Here is a 16,017-nt window from a genome sequence, read left to right on the forward strand (position 1 = left end):
CTCTGTTGGCCAGGCTAGCTGCTTTAAATGAGACTATTCTGAACCTAGAATTTGAATCATGCTGCTGCTACCATTGGCTTTTGAATTTCTTCCTTTCTGGATATATTGTCTAAGGTCTCCCTACACAAGTGCTGGATGTGACCTAAAAGTTAACAAATCTTGCATTTGGCCCCTTTTGCCATCACAGTGCTTCAGTATGGATCTGTGAGTGCTTGAATAAGGTTTTGGGATCTCCCCCTTGCCATTTTGTACAACTTCTTTATTGCTGAAAGCCCTCAGCACATTGTTATTCTGGTTGCTCCTATCCCTTCATCTGCAGTGTCTATAGACTTTACTGTCTGCCTCTTTATGCTGAACTGAGCAGAGCTAAGCAAATGAATCACTATATTTCCTATTCAGGATTTGGTCTGATGTATTTTCTAGTTCTGTTTTGAGAAGTTCCTAAAGTTGAGCTCCCTGGAGTGTTTCCTATCACTCCACTATCATAGCTTTCCATCTAAAGGTTTTCTATTTAACTTTTCATTCCCTCTGTCTTTTAGACTCCACAAAACAATGACTTCCTGCTTATTCTCGCCTGTTTATTTTAAATACTTCAATGACCCTGTTTACAGTTTTTTTTTTTTCATTTTACCTCTTCCCATCCTTTACAATGAAAGAAAAATAAAACCTTTGTATCTAACAAGCATAGTCAAGCAAAATAAATAATAAAAGACTCATTGGCAGGGTCTGAAAATAAATTTCATTCTACACCTTAAGAGCACTTTACTATTAAAAGGTAGATAGCATATTTCATAATTTAGCTTCTGGAATCACAGTTGGTCATTGTTTTAATTACAGTTCTTAATCTCTCTCAGTTGCTTTTAATTGTTTTAAATTTTGTTAATATATAAATTATTCTTCTATTTCTGCTCATTTCATTCTATATCTATATCCTAAATGCCTTAAGTTTCTCTGAAACTATTGCTTTCATAATTTCTTATTATACAATAATATTCTGTAATGCTGGAGGAACTGAGGCAAGATTAGAGAGTTTTTAATATTTTATTTGAGAGGGAGAGATTATGCTGGGGGCATATTGCCCCCAGGGATGATGTCTCAAAGCATCCAGCCATGAATGTGAGTTCTCAATGACATATATACACATAGCTCCAAGCTCTGGTAGACAAAGTGCGGTGTAGTCCAAACTTTGGTGATCAGGAATCTCCAAACAGGGACCATCAATCCGGTTCTGATAGGTTGGGCATAGGACCATAAATTCTTTCTTAGGAGGTGTCCAATTAGAGCCAAGAAGTCTGAAACTTAGAGATACTAATTAGGCATCTGAAATAGGACATCTGGAGTTTTATCTTTTGGAATGTCAAACCTCCAAGCCCTAATTATCTCAGTTCTAATGATAAGAAAAGGGGGATACAACCAGGGGGGATTGGCAGAACAATTCAAGGAAACTGAGGCAGAACAATTGGGGAAACTGAATCAGAATGATTTAGAGAAACTGAGGCAGAACAATTCAGGGAAGGTGAGGCAGGACCATCAGGGAAAGTGAGGCAGAACAATAAAAAGGAACTGTGGTACTATTTCACTAACTTCATATTTCATATAATTTATTTATAAATTCCCTAATTTATGAGTCTCATTTTCTAGTTCTTTGCCATTACAAATAATATATCTATATCTCTATAGGCCTATAGGTATTGCAATGGTATGCTGGATCAACAGATGTACAGTTTAGTAATTTCCATTTGTGTTTAATTGTTTGAATTGTTAAGTTTAATTGTTGAATGCAGCCACAGACTTACTCTCCACAAAGAAATAATCATCTCTCTTTACAGATGTAAAATAGGAATTCCAGATCTTATCTCACATAGTTATCTATCCATGCAAATACATGCAAGGCAACCATTTTATGATAGCTGCATCCTCATCTCCATTGTGATGGTTCAAAGAATTGGTCCAGAGTGTGACTACAAACATGATAGGAGTTAAGAAACTCCTGATTTTAAGCCTTGCACTGCCTGTCTGTTCCCTATGCTTAGAATGTGTTCACTTATGCCTTCTAGGTTCACACATATGAAAACATATTATACACATGTATATTACATGTATGTAATATGATTCTTTCATGTATATCTACTTTTCCAATAGAATACAAGTTCCTTGAGAACAGGGATTACTTTTTTTTTTTTCGTGTATTGACTGACTCTAAGCACTTCTAACCAGAATGTAGAACAAGGTGTATTTCATTTCCCCCCTATTCTCAATAAAATGCATATTATTCTTTTTTCAATATGGTTTAAAATGTGGTTTCACTGATGTAGGAACTCCTTCCACTCAATATTTGTTATGCAACTAAAATTCTTAGAGACTTGTCCAAGGTCAGGCAGGCAGGCAGGCAGTGCTTATCAAGAGTTCTGTGCTTTTATTATGTGGTGCAGTAACAACCCGAGTTGAGGATGTTAGAAAAAAACAAGGTATAATCAATCTCTAAACTCAGAATGAATGGTACCACCAATCACCTAAGGTAAAACAGAAAGACAGATATGCTAGAAGGTGTAAGGATGTAGAGAAGGAGTCTAAAGTCTGTGTGGGATTGTTATGCCATAGTCTCCTTGAATCATCCTACCTCAATTATTCTGCCCCAATCCCCAGCCTATAATACCACCCTTCCCTCTTAATCATCATAATGTTTGATAAGGATAAAGATTTTATATCTTAGAATGTCAGGTGCCTTTCCCATCCTAATTTATCAGAATATCAGGTGCTTTTCCCCATCTCTGGTGCCTCTCCCCATTATGTCATTGTTCTTGTTACCCTATAAAGAATCTTTGTATCCCACATTCGATACTGGATACTTGGAGATAATCATGCAATCCAATTGATTAATTAAAATCTCCAATACATTAAATTACAATAACTCTCTAATCTCTATCTTGCTTCAGTTTCTCTGGCATTACATTTTAGAGACTTACCACTGAGATATTAGAAACTGAGAATGGGATTAGAGGTTAGAGATTTTTGGGTTTCTGCTTTGGGCCTGGGGGCAGTTGAGGATCTGGGTTTTTGTTCTTGGGAAGGCTAATTCTCTGGATTTCTCCAGAGTCTCCAGGAAGAGAGCAGTTCTTCAGCCACAGCCACACCCAATGGTGGACACTCTTGTTTCTGTCATAGGAGAGTAAGTCTGGGTGTCTTATGATATCTGTTCTGTCTGTCTGTGCTAGTATCTATATCCTCAGAATTATAAGACACTGATGGATATTAACTTCTGAGAGTAATATCTACTGGATGTAGTGTGACTCTATCTGGGTGTCTTCTAAGACACATATCTGGTTCTGTGTTCCAGTTGCAAAACTTTGGGTATTCTAGAGTATAAATCTGGGGCCTTTTTAGAGACACCATCTGATTCTGATGTTAATGCTTATTGAATGTTGTAATTGTGCAGTCTATTTCCATGTGATCAGTGTTCTGTATTCTGTATGTTTTATCTGCCTGTTTTGTGGCTTAAGGTTTAAAAACTGTAATTGGGAAATTTGGCAATTAGTCAAAAGGGACAGAAAAGGCTTGGTTATTCTGTCAAAAGAAAAACTGTTAAAAGATATTAGGAGTTCTCCCCTAGTGGTATAAGGCTATCTGTCAACTCAGTGACTTTATGATGGGAAACTCTGCTTCAAAAGCAGTAACTCTACTTGATTGCCTTCTTGATCATTTCTCTGAAAAATTTAAATGTCATGATTATGGAATGGCATGGAAAAAGGATAAACTAAAACCATTTTACAAAAAAAAAATTGGCCTTTCTTTGGGGTGGGATACATACAATAGAGACATACCACAAGCCCGGCACTAGATAGTTATTGGTGAGCCTGGCCATTCAGATCAGTATCCCTATATTGACATCTGGCTGCAAGTTGTCTCTTACTCCTCTTCCTGGCTAAGGGTGGTGACCATGGAAAATGGTATTCGTTGGTGACAGAAAGGAGTATACTTTCTTCTTAGCAGTTCATGGAACCTATACAAAAAATTGACCATATAGTAGGACATAAAGACCTCAAAATTAAATGCAGGAAGGCAAAAATAGTAAATGCTTCCTTTTCATCTCACAATACAATAAAAACTACATTCAATAAAAAGTTAGGGGTAAATAGATCAAAAAGTAATTGGAAACTAAATAATCTCATCTTAAAGAATGATTGGGTGAAACAGCAAATTATAGACACAATTAATAATTTCACTCAAGATAATGACAATGATGAGACATCATACCAAAATTTGTGGGATGCAGCCAAAGCAGTAATAAGGGAAAATTTTATATCTTTAAAAGTTTACTTGAATAAAATAAAGAGAAGATCAATGAATTGGGCTTGCAACTTAAAAAGCTAGAAAAAGACCAAATTAAACCTCCCAATCAAATACTAAACTTGAAATTCTAAAATTAAAAAGAGAAATTAAAAATATTGAAAGTAAAAAAAAAAAACTGTTGACTTAAATAAAACTAAAGAGTTGGTTTTGTGAAAAAAAAAAACCCCAATAAAATAGATAAACCTTTGGTAAATCTGATTAGAAAATCAAAAGAGGAAAATAAAATTGTTAGTCTTAAAAATGGAAAGGGAGAACTTTCCACTGATGAAAAGGGAATTAGAGTAATAATGAGTTACTTTGCCCAACTTTATGCCAATAAATTTGATAATCTAAGTGAAATGAATGACTACCTCCAAAAATATACACTTCCCAGATTAACAGAGGAGGAAGTAAATTGCTTAAATAATCCCATCCCAGAAAAAGAAATAGAACAAGCTATTAATCAACTCCCTAATTTACATGTGGACCAGATGCATTTACATGTGAATTCCACCAAATATTTAAAGGACAATTAACCCCAATGCTATATAAACTATTTGAAAAAATAGGAATGAAGGAGTCCTACCAAATTCCTTTTATGACATAGACATGGTACTGATACCTAAACCAGGTAGGTTGAAAACAGAGAAGGAAAATTACAGACTAATCTCCCTTAAATCTTAAGTCTTATATAAAACATTAGTAAAAAGACTATAGAAAATCATCCCCAGGATAATACACCATGATCAAGTCGGATTTATACCAGGAATGCAGGGCTAGTTCAATATTAGGAAAACTATTAGTATAATTGACCATATTAATAACCAAATTAACAAAAACCATATGATTATCTCAATAGATGCAGAAAAAGCATTTGATAAAATCTAACATCCATTCCTATTAAAAAAAAAAAAACACTTGAGAGTATAGGAATAAGTGGACTTTTCCTTAAAATAATCAGTAGCATCTATTTTCAATACCCCCTGCACCAGCCAGTCAACCTCTCTTTGCTTTTCAATGATAGATCACCAAAGGGAATTCTCAGAGCAGCTCACTTGGACTAGGCTGCCACAGGGCTTTAAAAACTCCCCCACCTTGTTTGGTGGAGCCCTCCATCTGGACCTCCAAGGCTTCTGCAAAGAACATTCTTATTGCTCTCTTGTTCAATATGTTGATGATCTCCTTGCTGCCTTCGATGAGTCCCTCTGCTTGCAGGCAACTCGTGCCCTTTTGCAACTTCTTCAATACTTAGTACAGGGTCTCTGCTAAGAAGGTTCAGCTCTACCTTCTCAAGGTCTTTTATCTGGGCTTTGTTCTTAAATCTGGCCACTGCTTCCGGTCTTCCCAACGTATCCAGGCTATCTTATCTATTCAGCCCAATTACTAAAAAACAGGTTCAGGAGTTCCTGGGAACAGCTAGCTACTGTTGCCTTTGGATTCCCTCCTTTGCTGAGAAAACAAAACCCCTTTATTCTGCCACAGCTGGACAGAGTCCCCTTGTCTGGGGCTCCCCTGAACAAGCTGCCTTTAAAAGTCTTAGGAACGCCCTTACCAAGGCCCCCAACCTAGCTTACAAAGCCCTTCCATCTTTTTGTGGCAGAGGTTAGAGGTATTGCAAAGGGCATTCTGACTCAAATGCTTGGCCCCTTGAATCGGCCTGTTGCTTATCTTTCAGAGGGCTTAGATTAGGTGGCAATTGTATGGCCTTCCTGTCTTAGGGCTGTGGCTGCAGACAGCCCTCCTGGTGAAGTTGGCTGACAAGCTTTCCTTGGGCAAATCTCTATCTCTGCCCCTTATTCTGATGAGGGTCCGCCCCGACCAGAGACTCTCTAATGCTCTCATCACCCACTATCAGGCCCTGCTTCTGGATCACTCTCACATCACTTTTCTCAAAACGTCTGCCCTGAACCCTGCCACCTTGCTCCCAGATTCTAGTTCTGACCTGGCCCCTGTGCTTGACTGCTTCCAGCTCCTTAATGAGTCCCAGTCAGTAAGGCCTGATCTTTCTGATACCCTGCTGGAAAACCCCAACCTGATTCTTTTTACATATGGGAGCAGTTTTGTTGTGGGGGATAATTGTATTTCTGGGACAACAGTGGTGGACTATCCCCCTCTCTCTACTCTGTGGTCTTCTTCCCTCCCCTCTGGGTCTTCTGCTTAGAAGGCGGAGCTTGTTGCCTTGATTCATGACCTGTGAATAGCAGAAAGAAAAACAACTATTATTTTCACTGACAGCCATTATGCTTTTGCTACAGCTCATGTCCACGCCTCTCTTTACAAAGAAAGGGGCCTGCTGACATCCACTGGTAAGGAAATTAACAATAAGACAGAGATACTTTCCTTAGTAGATTTTATCTAGTTACCCCTCTCTGTTGCTGTTATTCACTGTCCAGGTTACCAATCCAGTGAGATGATGGAAGCAGTGGGAAATCAGGCTGCAGATGCATGGGCTTGGGGAGCTGCCACCTCCCCCCTTCTTCCCGGAGGGGAGGACAGAGGGAGGGACCATGGAGGACAAAATTTTTATTCTACAAACACTGAGCCGAATGCTGGTAAAGGACTTACATGATTTCACTCATTTGGGTGAAAAGAAAATGAATCAGTTATTGAGCAAATATTATATAAAGGATGTTAGCCAATTGATCAGAAGTTATATCCATAGATGTAACACCTGTGCCCAAGTAAATATAAAAAGAATTAAAGAGGCCTGTGTGGGAATCAGGCTTAAGGGACATATCCCAGGGGAGAGATGGGAGGTAAAGTACCCTGAGATACAGCGGTCAACAGCTGGATGCTTTGGACATCAGCCCTGGGGGCAGCATTCCCTCCTCCCCTCCCCCAGCACAATCTCTCCCTTTCAAATAAATTATTTAAAACTCTCTAATCTCTATCTTGCCTCAGTTTCTCCAGCATTATAGGATTAGGTGGGAGTTGGTGGGAGCGGTGATGCCCGTTTATCCCTGAATTCAGACTTCCGGCATCCCCACTCAACCCCCTCCGAACCCGGAAGTGGGATGGGGTAGGGTGGTGTTAGGATGGGATTATGTTGTAGTGCTAGGCCGGCTGAAAATTTCATATATACTTCCGGCCTTTGTAACCCACCCCCTACCCACCCCAGCCCCCACTCGTCTTTTGTGTGTGGGGTTGAAAGAGAAGTGAGCGTGACTAGCTGCCCCCTTGCCCCCGTCCAGGGTTCGCGGTGAGTGGGGGTCGGGCCGAGCTGTGCAGGGTGGTTGCCGCTGGCTGTCTCAGGGCTGGGAGGGTCGGTGCAGCTGTGCCCCCTTGGGGCCACTCAAACCGGCTCCCTCTCCTTGGCACTGCCTTTTGGCTCTCCCTGAACTCTTTCTCCTCCCTTCTCCTTCCTTTCCACCATTCACTCTTCACCTTTCCTCATTTTTTTCTTCTCCTCTTTGCATTCCCTTATATGACTCTTATTTGCTGTTAATTCTATTTCCCTGCTCTCTCTCCCCTTTTCTACTCTATGTTCTCTCCCTCTTCTTCCTCTTAGTCTCCAGCTTAGTCCTTCACCGTTGCAACTTCCTGACCCTAGCAACTGATAAAAACTGATAAAAACTGCCGATGCTGGGAAAGGGAGGAACAAAAAAGAAAAAGCTTTCTCCAAGACATTTTCCCATTTGTTTTCAGTCAAGCACAAGCCTCTCTTGTCTTGGTTTTGTTGTTAGAGGCCCTAGATTTGAATTTTAATTCATTCACTATTATTCATTATTCCCACTAGCTTCTTGGAACTCCATGCCTTAAAAAGACTAAAATAATTGGGTTGCATTAGATTTGGGGTTCTTAGTCTTTTTATGGTGCCATGGATTATTTTGGCAGTCAGGTAAAGTCTAGTACTTATGAGTCTTGTATGTTCAAAATTGAAGGAAATGATAAATTTTGGTCGGAAGATAGTGAACATAAAAATGTAACTTTTTTTCCTCTCCAAGTTTATAAATCCCCTGAAATCTATTCTAGGACCCCAGATTAAGAACTTCTGGGTAAATGATCTTCAAGCTCCCTTTTAGCTCTAAGTACTGTCTTTCAATATGTTTACTGGAATTTCACACTTTTGTGAGGTATGTCAGACAGACTTTACCTATGGGGTTGGAAGGTATCAGGTATTAAGGATGACAGAAAGCAGATTGCACCCAAGTACTACTATTCTAGTTCAGTCTTTCCTGGTTGTTTCACCAGTCTTTCACTATGGCTAAGACTTTCTATATAAATGAATCAATTAACCAAATATTTATCAAGCACCTACTTTGTGGTAGGAAATGTGTCAGACTCGGGGTATTCAAATACAAAGAATGAAACAATCCTTGTTCTCAAAGAACTTCTAGTAGTAGAGAAAAGAACAGGATGAATATAAAGAAAAAAAAAAGACAAATCAAGGTAGTTCAATGCAAGTTAGTTTGGGAGTAAAGGCACTAGCAGTTGTAGGAAATAAGGAAACACTTCATGTAAAAATCTGATGCTTTCACTGCATCTTCAAGGAAGAGGGGATTCTTTAAAGCAGAAGTAAGAAGAAAGTACATTTTGGACTTGGAGCACCAAAGATGCAAAGACAGGAAACAAGAGAATATTCTGTTTTAAGTACAAGAATAAGGCCAATTTGACTGAATTATAAATTGGGCAAGAAGCAACTGCTGTACAATGAGTTTGAAAAGATAGGTTGGAATTGGATTATAAAGGGTGATGAAAACTAAACAAGTTTATATTTAATTCTAGAGGAAGTTTGGGAAACCCTGGAGTTTACTGGATGAATGAAGACAGTGACATGGTTAGATCCATGCTTAAGGAAAATCATTGACAATAGTAAGTAGGATGAACTGGATCAGAGAGAGATTTGAGCCAGGAATACCACTTAGAAAGATGTTGCAATTATCTAGGTGAGAAGTAACAAGGGATCCTGAGCCAAGGGTAGCACTGTGAGTAGTGAAAAGAGGTTGAATATAAGAGATGCTATGGATGTGGAAGCAGTAAGAATGTGCAATAAGATTGAAGGAGAAGTCAAAGATAATGTTGAGGTTATGAATCTGGAACATGGGAAGGTGTCAATATCATTCCAAAATCAGGGAAGTTTGAAAGAGGGAGTGATTGGAGTGGGAGGAGGAAATAAATTCTGTTTTAGATATATTACATTTTGAGATGTCTCTTTGGACATTGAATTTGGAATAGCCAATTAGCCATCAGTGACTGAAGTTTTGGGGAGACCACAGATTGGATACATAGATCTAAGAGTAACATACATAGATATAATTAAAATCCCTACCAAAGAGGGAATAAAGAGAAGAAAATGGAACCTTTGGAAAAGACATAGTTAAGGGTCAAATGGAGATCAGCACAAATTGGTTGATTAATTAGGCCTGGCCTTTTTTAGTTTTGTTTCTTGCTCTTATTTGTACATTTTATTAAATGGAATTAAATACCACCTTTCCATCTCACTGCTATCTACTGATTCTTCTTTTTAAGTTAACATTATAAAACCATAAAATGTTAGATGTAAAAGGTTCTTTTATCATCAGAAGTTAAGAGAGGGGAAATAATTTGTCTATGGCCACTAGGTAAATTAGTGGTAGAATCAGGACTGGAACCTGGATCTAATTCAGTATTCTTTCCACTGTTACAGCGTTCATTATTCTTGTATCTAAGTATTTTAAAGTTAGTAGATGACTGAACTTTGTAAGCATTTAGACATACTACTAGTATTTGTCATTTCTTTAACAGTAATTTCACACTATTCCTTTATCCCTCTTTGAGTAGCCTGACTTCTTGTTCAAAGATATTTTTTGTATAAGTCAAATGTTGGGTCCAGAGAATTGCTCTGGTAAGCCTCTCCTTTTCCCCCTTTCTTTGAGCTTCTTGAAGAATATTTTATTGTTTCCTAACTCTTGGGTTTTTTTTTCTAATCCCTCATCTCTATTGTTTTGTGTATGTGTGTGTGTTTTAATATTTATTTTATGATTTTACCTCATGGCTTTGTAACACTTAACTTCCTTATTTGCAAAATTAGGAGATTTACAGTGTCTTTTAAGGTCCTGTATAGACCTGATGATCACTGAATTGTTATCTGCAGAGTTAATGTGAAAATCTCAAAAGTTTATTAAGTAAAATTTTAATTAACTTTAAGAAAGATAAGATTATATTGTATAGAAAGCTTTAGAAAAGTAGGGCTGCTGCTTTTGCAAACAAATAAGATTAAAATTAAAGTCAACTCCAAAAAGACTGTTTTATACCAACAATAATTTCTTCTCTTTTAAGTTCCTGAAAGAGAAAATCAAGAGCTGGAATTTGATTCCTAAATCATAGGTTCTATCTGGAGTAAGTGGCACCCTCTGAGTCTGAGTGCCCTCTACAGGATCCAAGGAAGTTGCATTACTGATCCTTAGACCTCCACAGGAACAAGAGAGATCTCTGAAAATGGAGCTGGGGGAGGTTTATGCCTGGGAAAAGGAACCAGACCTACAGTGGAACACACCCCTTGATGGGGAGATTTTTCGCAAACGTTTTAGGCATTTCTGCTATGAGGAAACTCCTGGACCACGTGAAGCTCTGAACCAACTCAGAGACCTTTGTCAGAAGTGGTTGAGACCAGATATTCATACTAAAGTGCAGATCCTAGAGCTACTGGTACTGGAGCAGTTTCTGACTATCCTGCCTGAAGAACTACAAGTCTGGTTGCAGGAGCACCATCCAAAGAGTGGAGAACAGGCAGTGACTATGTTGGAGGATTTAGAGCAAGAGCTTGATGAGCCAGATCAGCAGGTAGGAAAAGAAAGGGAATGGGTAAGCTATTGTGAGAGAGTATGGGTATATCTTTGTAAGAAGAATGAGGGACTCAAGAGCAGAAATGATAGAATGTTATCAAACTTTCCTTGAACTATGTGTTTTTCATTAACTTCCTTTATATCTTCTGCTTTTAATTGTCATCAGAAATTCAAATCTTTATTTTTCCCTATGGCCTGGAGGAGGTGAGGGTCTGAATATTTGTTCTTAGAGACTGTATTTCCATTTCCTGTAGTGATTTCCTTCCTTGTGATATGGGTAAAATATTCCTACTGAGTTTTTATGATAGGTAACTGCTGTCAAATTATATTCACCACAAGGAGAGTCAGATTATTGAAATCTAGGTTTTTATTATATTCAGGTCCAGAGCTTAGGAAAATAATTCATAACCTTTATTAGAGTTCTAACAAGACTTATACTGTGGGGAATTAAAATTGTTTAATCTACAATAAGAGAGAGTGAGGCAGAGTTCTGAGCCAATGGTACTTTATTAAAGAGTCCATGATCCCCTCAGATTTTCTTCCTGATCTGAGATGCACCCTTTTGTCAGGACCTTGTATTTATAGAATTTCATTTACAGAATCTCATTGGTTGATAGACTGTTAGTGAGGGCAAAAAATGCCATATGCAAGGGGATATGTGTCATAGATTGGATAAAACATGGGGCATTTCCACTCACTAAGTGGTCATAAGATGGTCACCTGCTTGTATTGGACAAGAGAGGATGGTCCAGAGGTACAAAAATAAATTGGAAGATTTTCTATGTAATTGAGTTACTATGACAAGAAAAGATAAGGATGGAGGGCCTCTATTTAACTTTCTACAATTAAGCAAATGATCTTACAATCTGCAGCTCAGATTCTGGGCTCTAATATACATAATTTATAATCATTCCCCCCAGGGAATTATATGAAATTGATTGATACTAATTGGAATAGAATAAAGGGGTCCAAATGAATTATTTCTCATAATAGTTTTCAACTACATCAGAGAGAATAATTTCTGGTCATAATTCCTTGAAGTTCATTAAAATTAAGACTTAGTTTTGGTGTCTATAGGAAAATTAAGACAAGCTTTATATTACACTTTGAAGTGAAGTTTATACTACAAAGCTACATTTAGAGAATTTATAATAGGCAAATTGAGAGGGAAAGATTTACATGCCAGAGCTAGTTGAGATCCTTCCTCAAATAAGACAAATAACTTTAAGAATCATTGCCCAAAATTACAAGTGTAATAAATTCCTTTTTCCTACCTTTTGGCTTCTTATCTCAGAAATATCCAATGAAACAGACTTTGGCCAACAAATAACCTCCTAAATAGAGGCAATCCTGAATCACAAAATAATAAAGATTAATAAATAGAAATTTTAAAAATCTTATGATGCTTACCAACCTATACCCAATTCTCTCTAGATTAAAGACTCTGCTCACAAAAAAGAGGAAAGTTTAGAGGAGTCAACACTTCCAGAAACATCACAGAACTCCCCTTGTGTTCAGCTCCAGGCTTCGCAGGCCCACCACACATGTGAGTCTCCAGAATATCACTTCCAACCAGAAAAAGGTAAAAAGTGGGATTTTATCAGGAAGAAAGATAAAATTACAGAACCACACAAATTTTCCCTATTTCCCCTGAAGTCTCCTGACTTTTCCTTATAGGAGATATCATCATGTATTATATTTTTTCAACATAAAGTTTCAGTTTTGTGATTTTTAAAAACTCCTTTCTCTCTATTCAAATTGTTGTGAATTATGTTTTATTCCCATACATTGCCATAATGTTATTTCTTCCATTACAATTTTTCCTCATATTTTCTTTTTTTAATTAATTTTATAATTATAATTTTTTTGACAGTATATATGCATGGATACTTTTTTTACAACATTATTGTATTCACTTCCTTTCCAAATTTTCCCCTCCTTCCCTCTACTCCCTCCCTTAGATGACAGGCAATCCCATACATGTTAAATGTGTTACACTGTATCCTAGATACAATATGTGTGTGTAAAACCAAATTTCTTGTTGCGCGATATGAATTGGATTCTGAAGGTAAAAGTAAACTTGGGTAGAAAGACAATAGTGCAAACAGTTTACACTCAATTCCCAGTGTTCCTTCTCTGGGTGTAGATGTTTCTGTCCATCATTGATCAACTGGAACTGAATTAAATCTTCTCTATGTTGAAGATATCCACTTCAATCAGAATACATCTTGATACAGTATGGTTGTTGCAGTGTATAATGATCTCTTAGTTCTACTCATTTCACTCAGCATCAGTTCATGTAAGTCTCTCCAAGCTTCTCTGTATTCATCCTGCTGGTCATTTCTTAGAGAGCAATAATATTCCATAACACTCATATACCATAATTTACCCAAACATTCTCCAACTGATGGGCATCCATTCATTTTTCAGTTTCTAGCCACTACAAAAAGGGCTGCCACAAACATTTTGGAACATACAGATCCCTTTTCCTTCTTTAGTATTTCTTTGGGATATAAGCCCAGTAATAGCACTGCTGGATCAAAGGGTATGTACAGTTTGATAACTTTTTGGGCACAGTTCCAAATTGCTCTCCAGAATGATTGGATTCGTTTACAACTCCACCAACAATGCATCAGTGTCCCAGTTTTCCCACATCCCCTCCAACATTCATCATTATTTTTTCCTGTCATCTTAGCCAATCTGACAGGTGTGTAGTGGTATCTCAGAGTTGTCTTAATTTGCATTTCTCTGATCAATACTGATTTGGAACACTCTTTCATATGAGTGGAAATAGTTTCAATTTCATCATCTGAAAATTGTCTATTCATATCCTTTGACCATTTATCAATTGGAGAATGGCTTGATTTCTCATAAATTAGAGTCAGTTCTCTATATATATTGGAAATGAGGCCTTTATCAGAACCTTTAACTTTAAAAATATTTCCCCAATTTGTTACTTCCCTTCTAATCTTGTTAGCATTAGTTTTGTTTGTACAAAAGCTTTTTAATTTGATGTAATCAAAATCTTATATTTTGTGATCAATAATGATCACTAGTTCACCTTTGGTCATAAATTCCATCTTCCTCCACAAGTCTCTAATTTATTTATGATCTCATTCTTTATGCCTAAATCATGGACCCATCTTGATCTTATCTTGTTATATGGTGTTAAGTGTGAGTCCATATCTAATTTCTGCCATACTAATTTCCAGTTTTCCCAACAGTTTTTTTCAAATAATGAATTCTTATCCTGAAAGTTGGTATATTTGGGTTTGTCAAACAGTAGATTGCAATAGTTGTACACTATTTTGTCCTGTGAACCTAACCTATTCCACTGATCAACTAATTTATTTCTTAGCCAATACCGAATGGTTTTGGTGACTGCTGCTTTATAATATAGTTTTAGATCAGGTACAGCTAGGACACCTTCATTTGATTTTTTTTTTTCATTAATTCCCTTGAAATTCTCGACCTTTTGTTCTTCCATATGAATTTTGTTGTTATTTTTTCTAGGTCATTAAAATAGTTTCTTGGGAGTCTGATTGGCATAGTACTAAATAAATAGATTAGTTTAGGGAGTATTGTCATCTTTATTATATTTGCTCGGCCTATCCAAGAGCACTTAATGTCTTTCCAATTATTTAAATCTGACTTTATTTTTGTGGCAAGTGTTTTGTAATTTTGCTCATATAATTCTTGACTTTTCTTTGGGAGATGGATTCCCAAATATTTTATACTCTCAACAGTTGTTTTGAATGGAATTTCTCTTTGTATCGCTTGCTGTTGGATTTTGTTGGTGATGTATAAAAATGCTGAGGATTTATGTGGATTTATTTTGTATCCAGCAACTTTGCTAAAGTTGTGAATTATTTCTAATAACTTTTTATTAGAATCTCTGGGGTTCTCTAAAGTATACCATCATATCATCTGCAAAGAGTGATAGTTTGATTTCCTCATTACCTACTCTTATTCCTTTAATCTCTTTCTCAGCTCTTATTTCTGAGGCTAGCATTTCTAATACAATATTGAATAATAATGGTGATAGTGGGCAACCTTGTTTCACTCCTGATCTTATTGGGAATAGTTCCAGTTTATCCCCATTACATATGATGCTTACTGACAATTTTAAATATATGCTCCTGACTATACTCCTATACTCTCAAGTGTTTTTAGTAGGAATGGATGTTGGATTTTATCAAATGCTTTTTCTACATTTATTGAGATGATCATGTGGTTTTTGTTAATTTGATTATTAATTTGGTCAATTATACTCATAGTTTTCCTAATATTAAACCAGCCCTGCATTCCTGGTATAAATCCTACTTGATCATAGTGTATTTATTATCCTGGGGATGATTTTCTGAAGTCTTTTTGCTAATATCTTATTTAAGATTTTAGCATCAGTATTCATTAAGGAGATTGGTCTATAGTTTTCTTTCTCAGTTTTCAACCTACCTGGTTTAGGTATCAGTACCATGTCTGTGTCATAAAAAGAGGTTGGTAGGACTCCTTCATCCCCTATTTTTTCAAATAGTTTATATAACATTGGGGCTAATTGTTCTTTAAATGTTTGATAGAATTCACATGTAAATCCATCTCGTCCTGGGGATTTTTTCTTAGGGAGTTGTTTAATAGCTAGTTCTATTTCTTTTTCTGGGATGGGAGTATTTAAGCTATTTACTTCCTCCTCTGTTAATCTGGGAAGGCTATATTTTTGGAGGTAGTCATCCATTTCACTTACGTTATCAAATTTATTGGCATAAAGTTGGGCAAAGTAACTCCTTATTATTGCTCTAATTTCCTCTTCACTGGTGGAAAGATCCCCCTTTTCATTTTTAAGACTAACAATTTGATTTTCCTCTTTCCTTTTTCTGATCAGATGTACCAAAGATTTATCTATTTTATTGTCTTTTTCATAAAACCA

At 36.9% G+C, this 16,017-nt stretch overlaps 1 protein-coding gene and 1 long non-coding RNA gene across 5 annotated transcripts in view; one reads left to right on the forward strand and one right to left on the reverse strand.

Moving 5' to 3' along the window:
* Positions 1-1,022: 1,022 nt before the first annotated feature.
* Positions 1,023-7,325, reverse strand: LOC141541030 (uncharacterized). Its single transcript, XR_012481631.1, has 4 exons — positions 7,226-7,325; positions 5,424-6,520; positions 3,822-4,000; positions 1,023-1,292 (listed from the first exon to the last, which is right to left on the reverse strand). It is a non-coding gene; the product is annotated as an uncharacterized LOC141541030 (long non-coding RNA).
* Positions 7,326-7,353: 28 nt separating this feature from the next.
* LOC141541017 (zinc finger and SCAN domain-containing protein 23-like) overlaps positions 7,354-16,017 on the forward strand; it is a 31,509-nt gene continuing 22,845 nt past the window's right edge. For 2 of the 4 annotated variants that reach the window (XM_074265062.1, XM_074265065.1), the window contains exons 1-3: positions 7,354-7,528; positions 10,588-11,091; positions 12,528-12,675. In XM_074265062.1, coding sequence (XP_074121163.1) covers positions 10,747-11,091; positions 12,528-12,675 — 493 coding nt within the window. In that variant the 5' untranslated portion in view covers positions 7,354-7,528; positions 10,588-10,746. The remainder of the gene's footprint in view (positions 7,529-10,587; positions 11,092-12,527; positions 12,676-16,017) is intronic. The other 2 variants (XM_074265064.1, XM_074265063.1) reach the window with 2 other exon arrangements.

This window comes from Sminthopsis crassicaudata, chromosome 4, assembly GCF_048593235.1.
Source record: "Sminthopsis crassicaudata isolate SCR6 chromosome 4, ASM4859323v1, whole genome shotgun sequence".
Taxonomy (NCBI): domain Eukaryota; kingdom Metazoa; phylum Chordata; class Mammalia; order Dasyuromorphia; family Dasyuridae; genus Sminthopsis; species Sminthopsis crassicaudata.